Below are 24,435 nucleotides of genomic sequence, written 5' to 3'. Positions count from 1 at the left end.
TTACTAGAAGAGACTGCTTTTTGAAATTTAAGAATAATGTATTTAGACATTCATCGTCCCTTTTGGTTGAATTTTGAAAACATCTGTTACTTTAAATTTATATCTATTCTATGGACGTTCCGATACATCCAATACATCCATTGTACAGTACAGCTTTAACGCATGAAATCTCAATGCCAACAAAATAATACAAAGTACACAACGCAGTGGAACTTTAATAAAGTGAACGTTCAGCTATAAAAATAGAGAGCGGATGTTTGCAACGGACGTAGGAACTCTGAGCAACAGTTTATTAAAGTTTCTGGAATCAGGTGTAGGTGTTGCATTGTCGCAGGATAACGTCTAAATAGATATAGCGGCTTTAAGCGTCAGTGGTTGAATAAATAAAATAAAAATTCGTTTATTTCATTTACCACAAAGTGTACAAAGATACATTGTCAGGACTCTCTAGTAAGCAAAAAATGCTTGTGCCAGATAACCCTGCTCTTGCTTAACATACATTTCTAATACTTGTTGATAATCTAATATATTTAAACGAGCAATTCTTTTCTTGTATATATATAATCAGGATCTCGGAAACGGCTCCAACGATTTTCATGAAAGTTACAGATTAGGGGCTTTTCGGCTCAAGGAATCGATTTATCAAGGTCCTAGGTTCGAGAAAAGCTCGGTTCCCAAGATATATAAACATTTTAAAAACCGCGTTTTAAGAAACTATATCAGCGCCATTTCTGGTAGACCGAGCAAAGCTCGGTAAACCGGGTAGATACTAATACAAAATAAAAGTAAAAAATAGGTTTACGTGTTTACATTACACATCTTTAATGGCTAACTGATGTTATTACGGTTACGAAAAATATCTCTTGAAGAAAAGGAACAACTAGAGGTGTAAACATGGAAGAACCCGACCCGGACTACTACTAATATTTACGGAAAAACCACCGTTCTTTGTTTCCTAACATGGAGTTAATATGGAGACGCTCTGAAATTTAAGAAGAATACTATATTCCTATTTCCCCATCTACGTAAAAACAACAATTATTAGTGACTTTACCTAGATTAGTAGCTGTTAATTAAGCTATTTTGATTATGATTCGCATGATTCGTAATTAAAAAACTTAGATGCTGCTTAATTACAGATGGCGGACTGATTTTATTCTAAAATATGATACGTTTTGTTACAATATTCTCCGTATGTTCCGTCCGATTGTGTACAGTTTTACACTGAACTCAGTATATAATTACATGAATATTTACAAGATTAATATTTTATTACATTTGTCCGTAGGGCGCAGCTCCTCTCCTGGTACCGTACCTAGCTGAAGTTGGCCACGTATGCCCCACGACCCACAATCCAGCTGACTTCGTACTGGAAACTCTCCATGGAGACGTGGAGGTACCAGCTCATATGTCCGAACTCTGTCAAAATGGGAAACTATGCCGGAAACTGGATAGAATGACTGCCAGAGGTGGAAGGTAAGATAACTATATAAACTTAAAATAACTGTGAACCACCACTACATACCAATAGTCTATTTCCTTTGCGAGGTAGACAGAGCCAAAAAAAAAGGCCGATATGTTCAGCTTTTTGTCTTGATGATAGAATTGAGATTCAAATACTAACAGGTTGCTAGCCCATCGCCAAAAAGAAGAGTTCCAAGTTTATAAGCCTATCCCTTAGTCGCCTATTACGACATCCATTAAAGAGAAAATGAGTGGTCTTTTTCTTTTTTTATTGGTACCATGAACCACACGGCACCACCAATCTATCAGAAAGAGCAATAAAGCAATTTAATTATATTTACCGCAGTTTTCGAGAGGACGATAAACAAACAACAGGGCTGTGTTTCAAAATAATAAAGGTACATTTCCCCTTTTGACACCAAAGCGTTAAATGTAAACGCAATGAAAACAAAAAGAAATCGTTAAATCGAGCGCTTTAAAATACTGCCACTAAAATGTACACTGAAAGCATCGCACAGCTAAGCATAATTTATAATTAGTGGTTTCACTGAGAGTTTAAAACTTCTCCGCGAAGTTTATACTTAAATTTTCGTTTGTTGCAGAAAACCAGTACTGCACTCAGACGAGTCTATACAAAGGATATTCGTTGAGCACGTTGCTAAAGAGCAAATGCAGAAAATGGAATTCCCGACTACCTTCCTCACTCAATTTCTGATTCTCTCCAAGCGAATGTTCATTCAGACTAAAAGGAATTCAGTACGTATAAAAGCTGTCAGATGCATGAATAACACTTACAATTGATACACCTAGAGGTTGTAAAGGAATTGTACAAAATGGAGAGGCAGTGTATTGCACCAATGAACTTGCGGTACACACAAGAGTCATCAATACACGGTCGCAGAGGGATTTGATCCTGTTGCGAGTAACATACTACGATATAACCACTCGTCCACTGATACACTCGAATGCTATAGCTTTTTACCGCGACGACGCACAATCCCACAAAAATGAACCACCTATTTGAATTGAATATCGCACTACAAATAACTTATACTTCTCACATATTTAACCCTGTTAATTTTAAGGACTCCCTTAAAATTTAGTTTATTTAATTTGAAATTAACTAAATATGAGAAGTCCATGTAATACGAGCACATCAATAAAATTTTCAAAATCGCTTAACATTTTTAGATCTACAGTTGATTCGTTATGCAGCTGAAAATCGGAGGTTCCACATTGGATTTATAACTCTTTGTTCGGCGTAGGTGTACAGTCAGACACGACCGACATATTTGTTATTGGCTAGGTTTTTGCCTGCGGTTTCCCTCGCGCACTATAACTTTTGCCACAAACACGAAACAAACTCTTCAGCCTTATAATATTAGTATAGATAGAACGAAGTGTCATAGTAATCACCCGATAGGTACTTCCTAGCATGAGATATTTAAGCAAACAGACTGATATTTTAAGTTGTTAGTATTTATTCATCATATATACATACATAAAATCGCATCTCGTCTCGGAGGGGTAGGCAGAGACTCCGTCTTACTATTTGCAACGTTCCCTACATACTTCTTTCGCTTTATCCACATTAATATGCTTTATCCAAGCTCGCCGGTTTAGTATTCAAATAATGAAATTACTTCATTTAAAGTTACACTAACTTATGAAGAGTAATTTGAATACTAAATGCAAGGGTAAATTTGTATACTTAAGAGGTATTGTTTTATATGCAACTAGCGACCCGCCCCGGCTTCGCACGGGTGCAAAATTATAAATGTTATCTATACTTATAATAAATCTGTAGAGAGGTCAATTCTGTACATGGAATATATTTTCAAAATAACTATCAGGGGGTGATTAGTGATCGATAGTGATGCCAAAAATGCAATCAGTAAAATTTTTGTCTGTCTGTCTGTCTGTCTGTCTGTCTGTCTGTCTGTATGTTCTTTATAGAAACAAAAACTACTTGACGGATTTTAACGAAACTTGGTACAGTTATTCTTCATACTCCTGAGCAGGTTATAGTATACTTTTCATTACGCTACAATCACTAGGAGAAGAGCAGTAAAAGGAAATGTTGGAAAAACGGGAGAAGTTACTTGATTTTTTAAGCTTCCGTCGCGTGTGCAGCCTTAATGATTAAAGATACAGCGAAACCATGTATAACGGAAATATTCTACATAAAATTATTAAAAAAATATTCCAAGACAGCATAAGTCTATCTTTTATGGTTGACTCAGAATAACACGTGTAATTCCTAATAGCTTAGCAGTTCGGAGATTTCTGATTATATTTCTTTACTCTGATGTTTATAATACCAATAACACTCACACTCATTCATAATTCTTAAAAATTAATATAAGTACCTATTCAGTAAAAAAAGAATCATCGAAGTCGGTATAGAAACACCAAACTTATACATGAAATAAAATACCCTAACAAGCCATCGCGCGTAAATACTGAATCATGCTATAAGGATTATTTTTGCGTAACGGTTGCCGCGCTCGACGCGGCTAGCGGAGGCAGGGTATAAAAGGGGCAGGAGGCGAGCGCAAGCTTCATGACCAAGGCAGCCAGGGGGAGACTTCACGCAGTTCTCTCTTCCAGCCTCCCCCTGAGGACGAAGCTCGGGATCTACCAAACGTACGTCAGATCCCGCCTCACGTTCGCGGCCCCGGCGTGGTACGCATTCTGCTCTGAGACCAACAAGAGAAGACTCAGAGCCCAAGGAAACCAAAGTCTCAGAGCAGTCGTCGGAGCCCCGCGCTACGTGAGGAACTCGACGATGCTCAGGGACTTGAAGTGGGAGAACCTAGATATTCGAGAGGGCGGACGCGTCATCACACAGCCACCTGCGCGGCATCGCGCCGCTGCACTCCGCTCCCTCCGGGCCGTCGGGTGAAACCCTCTACTCGCTGCCTTGCGGCTGACGTCGTCGACCAGTGACGACGCCGCCGCTGATGGGAACTCCCAGTGTATGAAGACGTGAAGACCCAGGCCGTCACGGCCGTCCCATCGACCTGCCTACAGTCGTAGGCAGCGATGATGCCATTGAAGAGGGCCAAAAGCCCTGACCAATCTACTCCGACTCCACTAAGGGAGTATGGGAAGACCCGACGACGCGACGGCAAGACAGTATTGCACAGGCGTTTCAACTTTATTTTCATTTCTTTTTCTTTTGTAAGTTGTAGGTACATATTTCTGGTTATAATTCTATTAGAATATATTTTTTAGTTTAAATAGGCACTTAGATTTATCTATAATAATATTATAAAATTGAAGAGTTTGTTTGTTTTTTTTAATGTGCTAATCTCAAGAACTACTGGGTCGATTTGAAAGATTATTTTTGTATTGAATAGAACATTTATCGAGGACGGCTTTAGGCTTCCTCGATAAATGGTCGTTACATTATATAACGTCTAGATGCAACTATTAAACTATTAGGAGCGAAGAAATAATGGAAAATGTGAAAAAAATCGTGGAAGGAGCATCCTTGACGGCTTCAAAGATGCACAAAATAACTATTCCACGCGGACGAAGTCGCAGGCACAGCTAGTTATACATAAAAACCTTCCTCTTCAATCACTCTACCTGTTACAAAAAACCGCATCAAAATCCGTTGCATAATTTTAAAGATTTAAGCATACAGACAAACAGACTAAAATAGCGACTTTGTTTTATAAGTACTATGTAGTGATAATTTAATTTTTACAGTATTATTATTACTTTACCATTTTTTTTTATTTTACTATTATTGTGCGTGGCTGAGTGTACCCGCTGCGTAAACTTTGAATATACGAATAGTATTTCGATATTAACTTTATTGAACCTCGATGTTAATGCACGAAGCAAGTTAAAAGTGATTCGAAATAATTCTTGAACTCTTTATTCCTTTTACCCCTAAAACTTCTTGTTGGTAATTTTGAAGTATGCATAGTCTACCTCTCTGCTAAAAAGCTAACCATACTCCATACCATTATTATAAAGAGAATAATAATGTGAAATTGTTGATTTCTTTTTATAGCGAATAAGCTAAAAACTACTAGACCCATTTTGACGAAATTTGGCACAGAAATATTGAATAGACCTTTTAGGTCTTTAAGGTCGAGGTTTAAGATGTTCTGGAAATTTCCACGGGAACGACGCCCCGAGCAAGAGCTAGTGTTTTTGTAACATTCAATTGTTTCAGTCTTGTAACTCATGTTCATTCCAGTTGACGCTCTGGATCCAGTTGCTCCACCATGTGGTGTCAGCGTTCTTCCTCGGCAGCATATTCTTCCTCGTGGGCAACGACGCCAACGCCCCCATCACCAACTTCAAGTTCTGTCTGAGTTGCCTCGTATTCTTCATGTACACATATATAATGATTCCTGTCTTGCTGTGTAAGTTCATAATAGTTTCTAGAATACGTTCGCGACTCCACCCGTGTTATACGAAAAAGAGAGAGAATTTCGTAAAATTCTCTTTGAAATGTAGAAAATGCCTCAAGTGCAAGTGCAATTTCAGAGTTAATCTATTACAAACGAACAATTCCTCTTCAATATTTTTTAAAGCTGAAACCACTGGGGAAATGAAATGTTTGCCTCTCTTATCAAACCTGTGCAAGGGAACCTAACCCTTATTGGCTCATGGTTAAACAACATTATGTGCAATACTTTTTAACTATTAGTGACCTGCCCTATTTACTTTACTATTACAAACTTAATTCAGAAAACCCTTTTTCCAAAAATTTTAAACAGGAACAAAATCTGTCCCACCAAACTCTAAAATTATACTGACAGAGAAAATAGAAGGACTTTACTGTATTAATGATTTAATTTTACAGTTCCAACAGAAGTTCGCCTATTACGTCGAGAGTATTTCAACCGGTGGTACAGTCTCAAGGCGTATTACGCGGCTCTCTCCTTCTCTTCTCTACCTGTAATGGTAAGCATTCATTTTCAAATAGGTATTTTTATATTTCGATGTTGGGATATTTTTCACAATCATTATTTTGGTCAGACGGCATGGTCTGAACTACCAAAATAAATTCATTAACTTAGTAAGTAATTATTTTAGTTCATGGTTCCTCTTATAAACCTATAATAAAATTTTAAATCATCCAATTGGCTCCATAAAAAATACACTTTGAAATAAGTAGACGCCAAAAACTTTTAGCAAAAACATAGTATTATATCTGAAATTCTTATTTTTCTGCACTGTACCATTATTTTATTTACTTATCTATAAATGTCGTGTTTAAACTATATAGCCTACAAATTGTTCACTATTCTGAAGTCCAACCTTTAATAAACAACAAACTGACAACCAAATGATAATACGGTACAGGGTACGTCCCAATAACAAGTACCTAACTACGAGTAGTAAGTAATTACCTATATAAATTCAATCGATTTCCTACATCATTTCTGTTCTAAGCGGCAACTTTGTAAGAGATTTTAAAAGAAATAGAAAAAAAAAAGTTTTTGTGTATCTCGTAATAAGATTTAAAGTACCTCGACCTCGACGGCTTCTGTGGCGCAGCGGTAATACGCTTGTCTGTGACAACGGAAGTCCCGGGTTCGAATCCCGGTCAGGGCATGATGAGAAACGCACTTTCTTTAATTGGACTGGGTCTTGGATGTTTATCTATCTAAGTATTTATTATAAAATATAGTATCGTTGAGTTAGTAACTCAATCAGTGTAATTTGTCTCGTATATATTTATTTATTTATTATTTACCTACAAACTTATAAATACTTGAACTGGCTCTTTCGTATTATGGTTCAAGAGATAACTTTTAACCTTATCTTCTTTATTACCGGACAAACAGCAAGATCGATGATAATCGTTTCAAAATATATTTCTTGTAGGTAAACATAAGTTTTGTAAGATTTAAAAAACCATACTGTAATTGAGTCCAGTAGAAATTGCTAATACTAACTTAATTTTTTACCGTACCTTGCACCATAAATCCCTAAGTAAATATAAGTTCCTCACGTGTAAAATAAAAAGTAAAGGAAGAACATAATTTAAAAGAAGTATATTTTTCAGCAAATACATACTTATCGAAATAATTTTTTACATACATACATACATAAAATCACGCCTCTTTCCTGGAGGGGTAGGCAGAGACTACCTCTTTCCACTTCCACTTGCATAAATTTTTCATGCTTTTTTTTTCAGTACATATAGATAGGAACATAATATGAAAAAGAAAGTAGGTATGTCGTACAGTTACAGTAATATTATTTTGACATCGGTGACCTCATTGCTGTTTTATTGGGAGTTATTATTATAACTACCTTGTATGTTATCGCATTATCAAAGAATAAATTCATTATACATACCTAACTATACTTTTTGGTTGATCATTACATCAAGAGCAGAGATAAAAATTATATCATCAAAAATAGGTTAGATAAAAAAGTCATGATTTAAAGAATGTGCAACTTAAAAGAGATGGAAGAACCAAGGTCTCGATTATTTTGAGTTTTCATTTTATAAGATGTAACTGCAATACTAAGTATCTAAGTCTAAGTAAAAAATATTAGGTATCTACTTACTTGATATTTTTTTTTGGTTTTTACAATTTGGATTCCGAATCCCTAACAATAAAATAAAAGAACAGAATTCACACAACATTTTGCAACTATTTCAGTCACGTTCATTTTAGATTTTCCAATACGATAACTACAAATCGTTTCTGTGAAAAAAATTGGTAGCTTTATTTTCGTATTTCGCTATTTGTTTTAGTATTCCTCTGTAATATGTAATGCTTTTAATAGAGAATAAACCACTAACTTATTGTCAATACAGAAACTGAAAATAAATGGCAGAAATAAAAATATTAATAAATACGGGATCACACAGATTGTGTTAAAATAGTTCTAGACTTCTGTTATGGGATACGTTCTTATTCAACGATAGGAGTACCTTATTTTATAACATGATATAAACATCCAAGACCCAAAGATCATAAGGTCAAAAGGAGCACAGGGCTCCTCTCCGGAGAGATGTCAATGTAACCGGGATTGACAACTACAACAGCAGGAAGTAGAAGATAAACATCCCGATATTTGCATCTAGGTCAATATAATACAAATTTATATATTTTCTGTGTGGTACCCGGCACCAATACAAAAAAGAATAGTACCACTCCATCTCTTTCCCATGGATGTCGTAAAAGGCGTCTAAGGGATATGCTTACAAACTTAGGATTCTTTTTTGGGCGATGGGCTGGCCACCTGTCACTATTTGAATCTCAATTCCATCATTGGGCCAGATAGCTGAACGTGGCCATTCAGTCTTTTCAAAACTATTGGCTCTGTCTACCCCGCAAGGGATAAAGACGTGACCATATGTATGTATGTATGTTGTATATAGGAGAGGGTAGACATAACCAAAAATAATTTACCAAATACTCATAACTTATTAACAAATACCTACCAAAAGTCTTATAGTCATTCTCTCCTTTCAGGTGATCCTAGGACTTCTCTTCGTAACTATCTGCTATGTGATGTCTGGACAACTTCTGGAATGGGACAGGTTCATTCTGTTTTCAGTCAGTGGAATTCTGACAGGACTGTGCTCTGAAGGCCTGGGGCTCGCTGTTGGCTCGGCATTTAGCGTTACGGTAAGGAATTTCAATAGTGATAAAAACTAGATTATGTCTATAGTACGCAAAATCCCCGTTCGCTTGAGTTTTTATCAATATTCTAAATATTGCTAAATTCTCACGCGAAATTGAAACTGTGATGAACCATGAAATTAAATTTATTATGAAATCGAAATTTCAAAAATCCCGCTGGGACTAATAATCCCTCTGTAAAGTCGAGTAGATTTTTAATTAACCTTATCATTCGCGTGTAAAATACGTAATACTTATCTTTAGACTTGTTTCAACTTATCACAAATTTTTATCAAAGCTTTTATTATTTGGCTAAGGAACAGTATTCCTTGTTCTATCAATCATTAGAATTTTGGTACCAATTACTGAGTATTATAACTATTTAACAGTTTCGGGCAATCTCTATCAACCTACCTAAATACTTTTGCCGCCTTGCTAAGAAACTCCTGGATTATAAATAGTAGTGCTTTGCTTACAGTAAAAAATAGCATCGTATTGAAAAAATCTAGGTCTTAGCGTCTTGGCCTTGTTGCGGTGCGTCACAGTAAGTGACTAATTGGTGTTATTAGCTGCGACCTAGTGCTACATCGACTAACGAAGACGATTGTGATGGTGTAGTTAGCTGGCTTTACAAAAGCCGTTTTAGTTATAAGTTTATACATACATACATATACTAATTAAGTGCCTACTTACCGTTCTCTTCAAATACTTTACATACATACATATAATCATGTCCATATCCCTTGCGGGGTAGACAGAGGCAACAGTCTTAAAAAGACTGATAGGCCACGTTTAGCTATTTGGCTTAATGATGGAATTGAGATTCAAATAGTGACAGGTTGCTAGTCTGTCGCCTAAAAGAAGAATCCCAAGTTTATAAGCTTATCCCTTAGTCGCCTTTTACGATATCCATCGGAAAGAGATGGAATGGCCCTATTCTATCTTTTCTAATGGTGCCTGATACTTTATTACGGCTTCAAATACTTTATTACAACTTGTTTTTTGATCATTTTCTAGGTTTTCTTGTTTATAATCGGTAACTTGTAATCAACTCAACTGATACCGAATTACTCAATATGAGATGTTGCCGAATTGCCATAAACTGTACACGAAGATGTCAACAATATCGGTTCAATTCCATGAGTAGTATAATTCAATGGCGGGGTATAACTTGGAATGCCATTTAATAATTTTATACTTTTAACACCTACCAATACATGAACCTCTTTGTATTTTAACAGTCTACTCGTAACACCTGCTATTTTCCTTTTTCCAGAACGGATCCATTGTCGGGCCAGCCACTGCAGCGCCTCTCCTATGCCTCTGCTGCTACGGGATGGGTTTTGGGCCCTACATCGAAAAAACCATGAAAGCTTTGATGTCAGCCTCCTATTTAAGATACGGCTTATCGGGTCTATCCTTAGCTCTTTATCAAAATAGAGGCCCCATGCAATGCAACGAAGACTTCTGCCTTTACTACGACCCCAAACTTATTTTACGAGATGTAGGAATGGCAGATGACAGTTATGGAATGCAAATGGCGGGTCTATTAATATTCACTTTCATACATAGGTTACTGGCGTATCTAGCTCTAAGGTATCGCCTCACAGCAGAATTTTCAAACAAATTCATGGCCTATATAAGCAAATTTCTAAAGCATAGATAATAAATCACAATTTAAAAAACAGTTACCTTCTCGAACATTAAAATTTAAAACAAATTGACGACCAAAAAATACTTGCCAAGATTAGAAATTTAATGTTACCGAACTACTTAGATCAATATAACTTCAATATACCTATACCTACGTAGTTATAGTTTTGGATTTATATTATTTTAATAGTTAGTTAATCCTTGGACAGGGTGTAGAATAATAATTAAATTCAGCTCAGGTATCGCAAGTATTATAATTAAATTAAAATTATGTAGGTTTTAATTAATTTTAGACGTAAACATTATCATATTTAGGTATAGAGTTATCAATAGGTGAAGTTTGATGTAAGTTATTTTTTTTTTTTCATTTTACATAATATGTCGGTAACATTTATCCCTGAGAAACCCCGAGAATGTTAGGTATTTTAACACTCAATAATGGTTTTTAAGCAAATGTTACGCTACCTAACCTGTATAAATAACATTTGGGAATTTCTTTATACACTCCATTAAGTAAATCTTAATATCAGCAATATTACAAAGTTTCTAATATTGACCCTGTTCGTAAAAATTTGTAACATAAACCGCATTTAGATAATCCGTGCCGTGACTGTATAAAGAGTTACTTGTCAAATAAAATCAACGGACTTGCTTTCACAATGAAACATTGTTTAACAATCGCATTAATTATACGTCGTTAGGTACATTGTATGCACATGGGTCTAGTGGGTACGTCGTAATGTATAGGTGACTATAGTATCCTTGTGAATTGTTTTCAATAAAATAAAAAGAACAGTTTGAGTATGACATGACCCATACAAAATAACTTTTGTGATTTTTAAGTATATATACATATATATATATATAAGATAGAAATTTTGACTTGTAGGTAACTGAAAATTACTTGATACAAAACTGCCCTACATTTATTGTGTGATAAATACCTAGTACCTCCTCATCATAATTTTATTATAATTTCTATTGTATCCCTTTGAAATAGCGCGTAGGCAGGTAGTTACCACTAAGTGTATCTGTGATAGCAATTTTTTTAATAAGGTTTTGATACATATGTTTTGATAAATAAAATCTAAGTAATATATCAAAGCAAGGCATTAGTAGTCTAAGTAAAATACCTAGTTATGATACTTTTAATTAGTCCGTCCAAGAATAAAAGGTAAAGTAAATTAAAAATAAGCCTGACTCTTGTTTTAATTTTCAAATCTCTTATTCTTTGAAATGCCATTTATTCCCACAATATTAAATAAAAAATTTGAATGATGTAGTTCAAATCAATGCGATTTGATATCACGTACATAACTAGAATCATTTTATGTTACTACTAGGAAATAATATACGTAAGAATATATAGTTTAATTGTTAATTTAGCTTTCTTTGGTAGGTAGGTATCCATGGTTAAGTTTTACAAGCAAAGCTGATAAACTGACCAACGAAATTGACTTAGGTACCTATTTGATTTAATTTTCTGTGAGTACCGCATGTATCTACTTTATTCCTACGTAAGTACCTACTTGGTAGGTTTTGGGTATAACGTTACAACATTATGAAATTAATGACCTAAAATATGATTACATGTTTTATTTTTATAAAGGGTTTTCAAAATTTCAGCATGTTTTTATTTCAAAGGCACAAAACGCAGAATCACAAAAATAATGCCAGCCTGCACATTGAGGAAAATGAAAACTGGATGAAGTGCGGTTAGAATAAGTGATGAATATTACACGTCCAATAGTCAAAAAATAAGTTTGAGGTTTTTTCGCGTAAGTATAATCACTTTGTCATTTGTCTATACTATAGTAGTTACAAACAGATTTCGGACTCAACCGGTAGGTATCCTCACTCCAGGAGAATGATGTAGCCGAGACAAAATGTCTAAAAACGATCATTGAACATGAGTTTTGAATTCTTCAACTTTCCCCAAAATGTTCATGAATGTTCAACATTGAACAGATTTTATAATAAAAAGAAAAATTTATTTTTATATATGGTTTAAAAGTGCTGATAAATATCGGTTCTAACAGCTACGTGAATGCGCGGGAGTGGCTCGCACCTAGTCTAAAATCTGCATACCTTCATGCCAATACGAAGCTATTTCATTTACTTTGCCAAGTGGTAACCTGGCAGTCATGCAATGCTTCCGGACTCCCCCAACTGCGATAATAACCTTTCAATGTCATTTACTTACGCAATGAATGTAATAGCTAAACAAAAATACTTTGCAAGATTTTCGCTTAGGTGGGTACTTACCAAAAGTTCTACAAATGAACGTGGTTGTGTCTAATATGATATTTAAAAAATCATGGCAAATCGTTGCGTTGTATTGAATTTTGTGGAACAGCGTGCATTATTTCTCTCTTCCCCGACTTCTATTATAATGCGCAGTGTGGAGCCCGGTACTTTAGAATAAGATCACTTCTTCTAGTTGCCATGGATGTCGTACTTGAGATTCTTCATTATGGCGATGGGCTAGCAACTGTCACTATTTGAATCTTAATTCCATCATTGAGCTGTACCTACAGCTGAATGTGGCTTTTCAGTATTTGCGAGACTGTCGGTACTGTCTATCCCCTAAGGATATAGACATGACTATGAGTATGTCTCTCTCACTCTTACACACTCGACGCTATGCAGATTATTAACGAACGTTGATCTTCTTTTTCTTCTTATCTCACTATCAATATTAACCTCAGAGATAGAATATACATACCTATGTTTATTTCTTGTCAAAGTTATTAAATAGATTCGCCTTATAATGTCTTGAACGCTCGGCTATATTTTCTCGAACGCTCCTGTTATAGCTGCTAACAGTAAGCTAACATTCATAGTTACACATTTCACTCGTAATGACTGTATACAGAGCATATTTTTAAATACGAGGAATTAACTTTTTTGGTGCTCCTGAATGTAGGTAAGTACCTAACATGAGTTCCAAAAAAAATAAACGACATCCTATCAAAATAATTAATTTTAAAACAGAGGTAGGTAGTTACTATGCACGAAATATTCTTTTTAACAATTCTTGTATAATAAAAATAATATATGGGTTGTAGTTATTATTTTTATTACAAGATTAATATCGTATCGTTACTCGATATCACTTACATGTCATGTAAATTATGTTCTGCTGACGTACAAACTGATACTTATTTCTATCGATAACAGATAAGAAAGATCAAATCTTCACTGAATCAACTAGTCATAAACAGAGATAAGGCTTATTTTAACGCCGTTCTTGTATCTTTAACCTTTAGAATTCTCTACCCATGGCACCGAAACCACAAATTTAACTACATTGCACGAATTAGAATGTGAACGAACAAAAAAACAATATATTTTAGATGTAAATTATTGCATACACCAATAACTAAACCTTTTAAGCCTTATAGTTTGTGGTACCCCAGCAAGAATAGGGCTACACCATCTCTTTTCTGAGAATGGCGTAAGCCCTCCAGAGGCGACTAAGTGGATAAGCACTTAAAACTCGTGTAACGGATCGCATTTACCAAAAGGGTTGACACAGGCAGGAGCAAAATCTTTTATGCGGACCCTGTGCCTCGAAGCATAGTGGTTGAAGGTGAAACCGGGAATTTTTAGATATGCCTAATGAATTAAGGGGCATTTACTTAATAAAACTGTGTGAAATATTTCTTCACTGAAAGCTGTTTCAGTTCTGGCAACATTGATGTTTTCAAATAGTATCTTAGAATAGTATGTTACTATCACCGCTACCGACACTTATAGATCAAAGCTGTTGGTAAACAAATTTCTTGGCTCAGTGTGTGTCAACACATTACCAATTGCATTGTTTTATCGAAACTTAGAAAAAATAATAATCAAAATATATGAATGGAAGCTTAAAAAAAACAATACAAAAACAATCAAAAATAATATAATATAAAAAATATGATGCATAATATATATCATAAACTTAAAACGAAGCAGTGATAACCATGGCTTGACCTCGATAAATATTTTATATCTTACACTTGAACTGATATTACATAATTTTACTGAAATTTTTGTCAACTAAAAATATTTAGCTTAAAAAGTGATCTTATAAGTTACTCAGTCAGTCCTTGCAGACATCTAAAGCATCTTGCTTTTCTTCTGCCAGTTCCTTGCCAGTTTCATCCAACATTTTGCGGGCGAAATCACTGATTGTGAGCCCTTCAACAATCTTCCATTTGCCATTGCTTACGGTTACAGGGAATGAGAAAACAACATCTCGAGGTGTGCCATATGATCCATCAGAGACCACACCCATGCTCACCCAGCGGTCACCAGTACCCAAAAACCAATCTCTCATGTGATCTGAAGCTGCTTTGGCTGCAGACAAAGCTGACGACATCTTCCTGGCAGCAATGACGGCAGCACCACGTTTCTGTACTGTGCTTACAAACGTGGTCTTCAAGAATTCATCATCATTTATAACAGCTGGCACTGGTTTCTCAATACCTCCTACATTGACCAGAGCATTGGATGCATCCGGGAACTGTGTGGATGAGTGATTTCCCCAAATGATGACATTCTTAACGTCACGCACTGGCACTCCAATCTTAGCCGCAAGCTGAGACTGGGCACGGTTTTGGTCAAGACGGGTCATAGCTGTGAAGTTCTCTTTAGGAATGGATGGTGCATATTTTGAGCAGATCAATGCATTTGTGTTTGCAGGATTGCCAACAACTAGTACTTTGACATCTTTGCGTGCAACTTTGTCAAGAGCCTGTCCTTGTTCTTTAAAAATCCTTACATTAGCAGAGAGAAGGTCCTTTCTCTCCATGCCTTCTCTTCTAGGCATAGCGCCTACCAGGAAGGCAGCAGCAACATCTTTAAATGCTTCCTCTGGGTTTGCAGTGGGAAGTACTCCAGCAAGGAGGGGTAGGGCACAGTCAGCTAATTCCATCACAACACCCTCTAGGACCCCCATCATTGGAGCAATATCAAGAAGGTGGAGGAACACAGGCTGGTCAGGGCCAAACACAGCTCCTGATGCAACTTGGTAAAGCAGAGAATAGGCGATTTGTCCCGCCGCACCTGTCACCACTACTTTAATTGGAGCAGCCTGAAATATAAAAAAAAATTAACAATTTAATGACATTTTTAGAAAACCTGAGATCTTGTGTAAATTTTAAATATATATTTGAGAAACATTTGCTTTGCAAAATTAACTAATTAAAAATCAAGATGTGAACAAAATTTGTTAAATGAATTATTATTTTAGTACATAGTTATTATCATAATAAGAAAATAATCCTTATTGTACTAAATTAATTGAATTACCATAGAAACAGAATTTTTGACAACAATTGGTACTGTATCTGCGATATTCGAAGTATTTGGGGCACAGCAAAAACATGCCATTATCAAATGCAAATATTATTGCTACGACCTATGTTCTAATAATCAACCTAAAGTATAATCTCAAGCGTAAATGATATTTTTATCTTAAAATCAACAGATAAAACAATACGTTACCTATCTTAATTTAACAAAATTGCGATAAAATAAAGCGCTGCGAAAATATTAGACATGTAGGTAGGTACCAACTATCATTTTGTTTACTATAAAAATATGGGAAAGGTAAGGTCAGCTCAATGTCGTTGAAAGCAGTTATTATCACTATGTAACTATTGAAAAAGCAAAGCTACATACCATTATCCTCGATATTTCTGCAAATAATTTAAAATCAGAACACGTCTATTATCAAATGTAACCTTAGACTTGACGACCTTGTAGTTACTTCAAGTGATAAATAACGAAACGAAAGAGCGAGTACTCCGGTCTCTAGCCGGCTGATTTATTTAGTTGAATGGAATTGATTATATAATCGACCAGCAGAATCCACTTCACAGAATGTAAAGCAAGAAATATTCGTGCTGACGACACGAACAACTTTTTCAACAACAATGCTATACTAGTCAGTATTTTGACAATAACAACTCTGTTATGTTAATGTCAGTGCTATCAATGTCAAAATGTTGAAGAAAAAGAAATGTCATTCATCTACGACGAGGGGCATATCCCATTCCGGAATTTATTTAGACTTGAAATGAATGGAACCCTATCTTACACGCACAAAAAAATCGGATATAAAAAATAAATTATACCTTTAAATGGTCCATTTCCATAGCCTGTGCCCTATTTGTATGTGATAAATAAATACTAAACATATTGCTCTATAATAATAAATAATAATCTATGTAACTGACTACTAGATCTTTAGATAATACAGCTTAAACTTTCAATGCCTGTTTCCCAACAATTTGATTTTTGTAAGTGTGAACTTTGAAAATTTTTTATTCCAATAAATGTTATTATGATTAATTTTTTTTTTTTATTCCATATGATCAACCAACTATTTAACTATACAAATATGGCCTTAACTCAATACCACCCAAGTGGTACCTTTATGCTTGGACTGCCACAAATAATTGTGATGATTCTGTACGGTACACACATTTATTACATTTTTATTCATTTTAATAGAGGATGATTTATATTCATGAAATATAAGTCTAATTTCACTGATTGAGTTAGGCCCGAAATAAGTTTGACATACATACATTCATACATATGGTCACGTCTATATACCTTGCGGGGTAGTTAGAGCCAACAGTCTTGAAAAGACTGAATGGCCACGATCAGCTAAATAAGTTTGAATTTTCATTAAATAGTGGTTTAAGTCAGATATTATTTTACTGAAAGGCTAATCATCAACTTTTACTTATGATTTTTTTCTAGGAACATTGTATTAATAATAAACGCTAAGGATTTATAAACGAACAATTGTTGTTTGTTATAACACAAAATGCAGTCTCGGTACGGCCTCATTAGATTTGAATTCTTTGGACTTGGTTCCTCGACCGTATAAAACACTACAATAAAAAATGTGTCAATGTGTGTGACACAAAGTGTGACATAACAATATAACCTCAAAGAAAATCTTTTTCTTTCGTGAACCTGCCTGCAGTACTTATAAAGAGTGAAATATTGCTGAAAAGTAAAAGTATTTAAATGTATTTATAATTTCAATTCTACAATGTCGTTGCTCCGATCCACGAAGTTTGTGCGATACTTTACTGGTGCGGCGAGAACACTTATCCTTAATAGTGCCAAAGCTGCCGAGACAAATTCTCTAATTAACCCAAAAACTTTATGTGGAATTAACAAGTGAGTAGGAAATTGTAACATAAATTGTTCTATTGTTTATTATTAGTTTTTAGCATTCATAACAATAGATAGGTCATCAACGTCGAAGAAGGCAATCCTTCCACATATCTACTATTTACATAAGCTACTATATAGCTCTATTCTCAACATGACTTTTGACTTAATCACTAATTTTCAGTGCACTAGTAAGAGACTATGCAACATCCAAGAAGACAGAGAGCTTAGAACCACTGCTACAGAAATTGGACTCTGAAGTTCGAAGATTCGGCAGGATTTCCAAGAAAGATATTGATGAAATTTTTGATGAAATAAGAGCCAAAAACAATATTACCAGCTCACAATCGTTACTTGTCATAAGATGTTGCGGTATGTTTTAAATACCTACCTTTTTATGTAACATTATCTCACAGTAATGGATCCATCTTTTTGCAAATAAAATACATCAGAAATTTTGAGCAAATAAGTTAGTTTTCCTCACCCACCAGAAACAAGACATACTGTAACTATGTTTATTTTTCACAAATTAGCATCATCCTTCGAACAAAATTATCCACAAATATGTCAAAGTTAAACACTAAACTGCTCTTTAATCAATTGAGTATGGAAATAGTACCTTCACTACAGAAAAAAATATTATATTTCTAATTTATATTTTTAGGAGAGTTAGTACCAGAAGAATTGCCAGAACAAAGAACCCTGCTGGTCCAGAAGATATGGAATGTGCTCACAGAGCGAGGGATTCCAATGGATATCTCCCACTACAATGCATTGCTCAGGGTGTACATCGAAAACGAACATCCATTCTCACCGGCCAAGTTCTTGGAGGAGTTAGAAAAGAAAGGATTACAACCAAACAGGTAAGCATCCTTGAGTTCATTTGAACACATGTTTTGCAGTAGTATAGAATACTTTTCTTATTATTTTTAATAAAATACAAGAACAATAACCAATACACAAAACATCTTTTACATGTTTGTTGCTCAAATCATGTCAAGCATGTTTTCACTAAGCAAAGAGAGTTGGTACTGGTATTAATTTGATGAAATACATCTCAGCCAAGTCAAACATTATTTTGTTTTAGAGTTACATACCAAAGGCTCATGTGGAGATATTGTCAAGAAGGTGATGTAGAGGGTGCCACTAAAGTTCTTGAAAAGATGAGAGAACTTAACTTCCCAGTGTCAGAGCCAGTATTGAATGCCTTAGTAATGGGTCATGCGTTCCATGGTGATACTGAAGGAGCAAAAGCAGTTTTACAAACAATGGCCGGTGCTGGACTGGAGCCCTCAAACAAAACTTACACATTACTGGCTTGCGGCTATGCTAAACAAGGGGATATGGCCAGTGTTGAAGAAGTAATCAAAACTGCTACAGAAAAAGATGCTTATTTTACTGATAAGGTATTATTTCAAATCAATTTGTTCTTTACAAAAATGAATATTAAATTAGTCATCCCCAATTCTATATATCTGAGGATGAGTAAAAATAATCAATTGTTAAAATATAGCTGTGATTCTGTTTGTTATGTCCCTGCCCATTGATTGAGTGTGTGTCTATCAGGCCCACAACTATTGGCTGTTGAGTGTTTCTCTATGAAAAATAACATTCTCTCTTATCTTTGGTCCTTGTTAATTTTCTTATGATAAAGGTATTTGTTTATATATATTTATGAGTTTATTTATTAATTTCAGGATATTCTAGATATAGCAGAACAACTAGCTCTTGGGGGTCATGGAGATAAGGTGGAACAACTGTTCCCACATCTCTTGAAGAGTGTTGGGTACAATCAAGAAGTTTGCAATGTTATATTCCGTCTTCTCAACAAGGGTCAAGATGAGACTGCCAAGAAAATCATGACAACAATGCCTAAATCTACAAACACTGAAGACACATTGTTCAAGGGAGCATTCTTTGTAAAGCACCTTTTGAAACTTGGTAGACCAGTAGATTCTATTATCAAAACTTGTAAAGACTTACAAGATGAAGATTTGGTACCGAACGCATTTTACATTGCAACCGAAGTTGCGCTACAATTAGGACAAACTGAATTGGCTCTAAAACTGTTCAAGGAAATTGAAAAAAGCGGCATAGAAATTCGCCAACATTATTATTGGCCGTTGTTAGCACAGAAAGGTAAAGAAGGTGATGAAGAAGGAGTACTGCAACTCTTGAGGAATATGGCTTCAGAGAATATTGTGCCATCAAGTGAAACTCTGAGAGAGTATGTCATTCCATATATGATTGGCAAAGACACACCTCAGAATATTATACTGAAATTGCAAATCAGTGGCATTCCCACAATAGTGTGCGCAAGAAATGTAATGTTAGAGCTTTTGGAATCTGGAAAATTGAAAACTGCAACTGAAATCGCTGTCGAATATCATCCTAGAGGTCAATATAATATACTCGCAAGACCTCTTCTTAATGCGCTGAGTAAAACAAAAGATATTGACTCTTTTGTTACAATTTTGCACATAACTAGTAGTAGACAACTGTCCCAAGAAGAGGACTCAAATGATGAACTCCAAAAAGATGAGAGAGATGTAATTGAAGCAGGGCGTTTAGTAAAGTCTGCTGTGAAGCTATTGTCAAAAGGAGAATTGTGTGAAGAACTCCTTAGAAAGGTTTATTCAAAAGGCATAAGAATAAGTTCAGAGTCTGCAGAAGCTATTCAATTGTATTTAGGCGAAAAAATGACTACTAGTTTATCTGAATTGCTTACACAGCTTACATCAAGTGATTTAGAATTAGCACCCGTCGAAAGCGTGAAACGCGAGTCAGGACCATGGAATTCCATACAGTTAGAACAACTAATTAAACGCCTGAAAGGAAAGGAGGGTACAAACGTAAATCGCCTTCAAAAACAATTGCTCACAGCATATATAAAGGAAAACAATGTTGCTAAAATGAAAAGTTATCTAGAAGAATTAAAAGCAGATAATTTCCAACTCAGTCCCGCTATTTTAGCGCAACTTTATGAATTTTATTGTCAAAATGATGAAATTGAAAAGGCTAATGAATGTAAGGATCAAATATATGAAAAAAATCCAGATTTTGTCTTGAACAAGTTTAAGTTGGTGCAAATGGCTTACGCCTTGATAAGGGCCGACAGATTTGATGAAGCTTTGAATTTTTTGAAGGAAAACAAATTACCGCAGGATGATGATGCATCTGGTTTTGTATACAATTCTAAATGTTGGCAAATGTTGAACTATTTGGCAGAGAAAAAAGAAGATGCAAAAGTAAGCAACATGTTTTTATTGAATCATTTTAAGTAGTTTACAATTTAAATAATATTTATCAGTGTTTCTTCAGCAACTTAAGATTTTAATCAGTAATCTGTTTTTTAGGTGAAGGAATTAACCAATTTGCTGATAGAAAATAACTATGTCGAGGCTTCTAACGTGATGTTGGGACCAAGCATCAAGGCTCATGTGTTGAAAGACGATATAGAGGGTGCTCTTAACGAGTTTGAAGAGTGTTGTAAGAAGTACAGAAGCACTCCTTGGAAAGGAGAACTCATGAAGGCACTTATTTTAAAGGAAGATGCTTCTAAGCTGCAGTGGTTAGCCGATTTAAGTACTCAGGTATTAAAAGTCCAAATTTTTTATTAATTTATATATCTTTTAATTTGAGCTTCCATGCTGGCTTGGTAGCGAAGAAAAAACATAGTGTGCTAGCTGGTTCTCTTCCCGTGCAGATTGCTAAAGTCAATCAAAAGAAAGGGGGAACTTTGGATTCTTCTTTTACGCGACAGGCAAACAACCTGTCATTATTCAAATCTATCATTTAGCCATCCAGCTGAATGTGTTCAAGTCTTTATTGGCTCTTTCCAGTCCGTAAGCGATAAATACATGATTATACTATATGTACATATTTATTTTGAAATTTACACATTAACGTAAACATAATAAGGTCAAAGAGCATTAAATGGAAAATATATTTCGAATCTCACATGGTATATGATAAAATTATACCTTTACCCTCCTGGATACCTTTTATCATCATCGTTGACAGGGCGGTATTTCTCATCATCCCTCTCTCTAACTTTATGGTTATAAGGAGAGAAGATAATACATTGCCTTTCACCATTAATGAATAAGGGAGTTGGTCAGATAGCTGGTAAAAATAAAAAAAATACTGTATCTTTAAATTATTCAGATCCATGGTGAGGTGAACATCCTTCACGATTTGGTCCTCGCTTTCGTTGAATGCGGTCGCCTGAGGCAGGCGCGCCGCATCCTGGAGACTCCGGGCTTGCAGACGCGGAACAAGAGACTTGACGACGCCTGCCTGCGATATGTCGAGGTAACTTTTCTTGTCAATGTTCCTTATGAGCTTTCGTCCGTGACTCCGCCCGCGTGTCAAGTACCGTATGCCCCTACCACTACCCTAAGAATATGCTAAATAGGATAAACCTTACAATATTCTTTATGTAGGTATTTTTCACATATTTTTTATATTTTACCCATTATAGCTTTAATTTAACCTTTGCAGGAAGGCAAATCAGAATACCTCGAGGGCTTACTGGAAGCGACTAAAGAACTCTCCCATATTGATCGTTCCAATATTTTCTACCACCTCCTAGTCACATACTGTAAAGCCGATGAAACTGACAAAGCCATAGGGCTCTGGACTGTACTTCAAGAGGAAGGCGAGATACCAAGCGATCAATTCCTCATTTATCTCGGAAAACATCTGAAGTCAAAGAGCAGAAAAGTCCCGTTTGTTGTTCCCAATGAAAAAGAAGAAAATGTAAAAAAATCTGTTCTAACTGAAGCGAAGCCAAAAATAGTTGCAGATAAACCAACCAAAACCGAAATAAGTAACCAAATCGAGAGTCTCGTCAAAGACGGGAAACCCGAGGAAGGAATGGATTTGGCAATAAAGTGTTTCAAAGAAGGTGTTACACCCAAATCAAACGTTCTCAAATTTCTGTTGAAAACACTCTCTGAAAAAGGTAATGTTGAGAAAATAAAAGAACTTGGCCAGTTTGCAAATGAATCGCTGAGAAGGAAGATAACATATGATGATAAGCTGACTTTGGCTGTGTTCAATAGCGGCTCTGGATCCCAGCATATTAATAGTTTGCTGGAACAGGTGAATAATGCAAAAACAGAGGCTGAACTAGAAGAAGCTTTGAGGAAATTCCCCAGGAGTAGTGCTTTAGCTTCAATCGTTAGTGATGAGAATTTAGTTGCTAAATGTAAGTTCTTTTCATACTTTTCAATCAAAGATGTAATAAATCTTCACAATAAAATGGAAAGTGAATAACTACCTCGAATGGAGACAGCACTCATATAGCTGGTAAATGTTCCATACATGAAGGTGTAAATAAATAGCTAAGAAGTTGATGTACTTAATTCATATAATTTTTTTCTCTGATAATTTAAACATATCACAACTTAATGTTTTTTTTATACCTGTAAGTATGCATTGTTTAGCAAATTATAAAAAATAGTTATTTTCTATTTTCAGGTCATCAAATTGCAGAAGTGGCAGCATCGAAAGGATTCTTCACACCTGCAAATCTGTTGTGGATGGAATATTTACTGGCTGGCAAAGACCAACAGGCAGATTCTCTATGGAAAAGTGGTCTGAACAAATCAAACGTTATTGTGTTCAGAAGACTTCTTCAAGAATGCCATATAAGACAGGAGCCACAATTAATTGAAAAACTTATCAGTATCTTGAAAACGAACAAGGAATTATCATTAGGTTCAGTTGGCAACGCATATTCCCGCCTTATAAATATTCATTTGATCAATAACAGAGTCGAAGAAGCAGAGAATGCCCTTAAAACCGCGTTAGATTATGGCGTAAAAACTGAATTCTTTAATAGAAATAGCTTGGAACGACTTAAAGCAGCAGTGGAAAGTGCCGGAAGAGAATTCAAGTATTCTGTCAATTAAGTTTTTTGCATTTATCACATACTTGTAGTATCTCTTGTAACCACTTTCATTTCGTGTGTAGTTTTTTTATAAGTCTCAAATTCCTTTTGTTGTACAAATGCTAACTGTCTATAATTATAAATAAATTATTAGTTAATAATTTTGATTTCAATTTTATTTTGGAAAAATGTGACTTTAACCTTTTCCAACTCAGCCAACGGAACTCAACAGAAAAAGAATTACCAGCGAAACTTACCTACTTATCATTATAATAAGAGTATAAAGTTGACAAACCTTTCACTTGACTGATATTTAGTTCTAAGCTTCTTTAGTAGGAAGGAAAGGAAGGAAAAGGAAACATATTTTATAAAAATAATCTCAACCTTGGCGTTTAACTTCAATCAGTCAGGTATTAAGCAAGATGATACCTCACGCCAACTCGAATAATACCTTGCCTTGAAAATCCCCAAGTTGTATATGTCGCAGGAAAATGAAGTAACCAGAAATTTCCCTATAATCCCTAGGGATATCACGAAATCACAGCATATGTTGAATATTCTTATTTACGACGCCTTCTTACTAAAATAGTCACTGAAATGTCGTTTCATTAAATTAAATCTTGTGAA

The 24,435-nt window shown here is 35.2% G+C and overlaps 3 protein-coding genes across 4 annotated transcripts in view; 2 read left to right on the top strand and 1 right to left on the bottom strand.

The window, feature by feature from the left end:
• Window positions 1–12,232, top strand: part of LOC106130901 (ATP-binding cassette subfamily G member 4) — a 62,288-nt gene extending 50,056 nt beyond the window's left edge. The window contains exons 6-11 of the mRNA XM_013329843.2: window positions 1,289–1,476; window positions 2,067–2,220; window positions 5,681–5,849; window positions 6,293–6,393; window positions 8,928–9,083; window positions 10,354–12,232. Of these exons, the coding sequence (XP_013185297.1) occupies window positions 1,289–1,476; window positions 2,067–2,220; window positions 5,681–5,849; window positions 6,293–6,393; window positions 8,928–9,083; window positions 10,354–10,743 (1,158 nt within the window). The 3' untranslated portion in view covers window positions 10,744–12,232. The remainder of the gene's footprint in view (window positions 1–1,288; window positions 1,477–2,066; window positions 2,221–5,680; window positions 5,850–6,292; window positions 6,394–8,927; window positions 9,084–10,353) is intronic.
• A 2,389-nt stretch (window positions 12,233–14,621) lies between these two features.
• On the bottom strand, window positions 14,622–16,667 carry LOC106130900 (malate dehydrogenase, cytoplasmic). 2 transcript variants are annotated; one of them, XM_013329842.2, is made up of 2 exons: window positions 16,401–16,667; window positions 14,622–15,810 (listed from the first exon to the last, which is right to left on the bottom strand). In XM_013329842.2, the coding sequence occupies exons 1-2, from the start codon at window positions 16,401–16,403 to the stop codon at window positions 14,818–14,820; spliced, it is 996 nt and encodes a 331-aa protein (XP_013185296.1). In that variant the 5' UTR covers window positions 16,404–16,667; the 3' UTR covers window positions 14,622–14,817. The 2 variants fall into 2 exon arrangements, with proteins under 2 accessions (XP_013185296.1, XP_013185295.2); XM_013329841.2 differs by lacking the exon at window positions 16,401–16,667 and adding an exon at window positions 16,029–16,185.
• A 969-nt stretch (window positions 16,668–17,636) lies between these two features.
• LOC106130899 (leucine-rich PPR motif-containing protein, mitochondrial) lies at window positions 17,637–23,943 on the top strand. Its single transcript, XM_060947781.1, has 9 exons — window positions 17,637–17,918; window positions 18,097–18,284; window positions 18,577–18,775; window positions 19,000–19,318; window positions 19,610–21,160; window positions 21,269–21,505; window positions 22,080–22,226; window positions 22,416–23,124; window positions 23,397–23,943. Exons 1-9 carry the CDS (start codon window positions 17,788–17,790, stop codon window positions 23,828–23,830), a joined length of 3,915 nt encoding a protein of 1,304 aa, XP_060803764.1. The 5' UTR covers window positions 17,637–17,787; the 3' UTR covers window positions 23,831–23,943.
• Window positions 23,944–24,435: the final 492 nt, after the last annotated feature.

This window comes from Amyelois transitella, chromosome 14, assembly GCF_032362555.1.
Source record: "Amyelois transitella isolate CPQ chromosome 14, ilAmyTran1.1, whole genome shotgun sequence".
NCBI classification, from domain to species: Eukaryota; Metazoa; Arthropoda; class Insecta; order Lepidoptera; family Pyralidae; genus Amyelois; species Amyelois transitella.
Note: the sequence above shows the minus strand (reverse complement) of the source record. Positions and strands in the feature narration are given on the sequence as shown.

Coding starts and splice junctions, on each gene's coding strand:
- LOC106130900 (XM_013329841.2), bottom strand. CDS start 16,109: ATGGCATGTTTTTGCTGTGCCCCAAATACTTCGAATATCGCAGATACA. Junction 15,811..16,028: donor TCAAAAATTCTGTTTCTATG/GTAATTCAATTA, acceptor TTTATATTTCAG/GCTGCTCCAATTAAAGTAGT.
- LOC106130899 (XM_060947781.1), top strand. CDS start 17,788: ATGTCGTTGCTCCGATCCACGAAGTTTGTGCGATACTTTACTGGTGCG. Junction 19,319..19,609: donor ATGCTTATTTTACTGATAAG/GTATTATTTCAA, acceptor TATTAATTTCAG/GATATTCTAGATATAGCAGA. Junction 22,227..22,415: donor CCTGCCTGCGATATGTCGAG/GTAACTTTTCTT, acceptor TAACCTTTGCAG/GAAGGCAAATCAGAATACCT.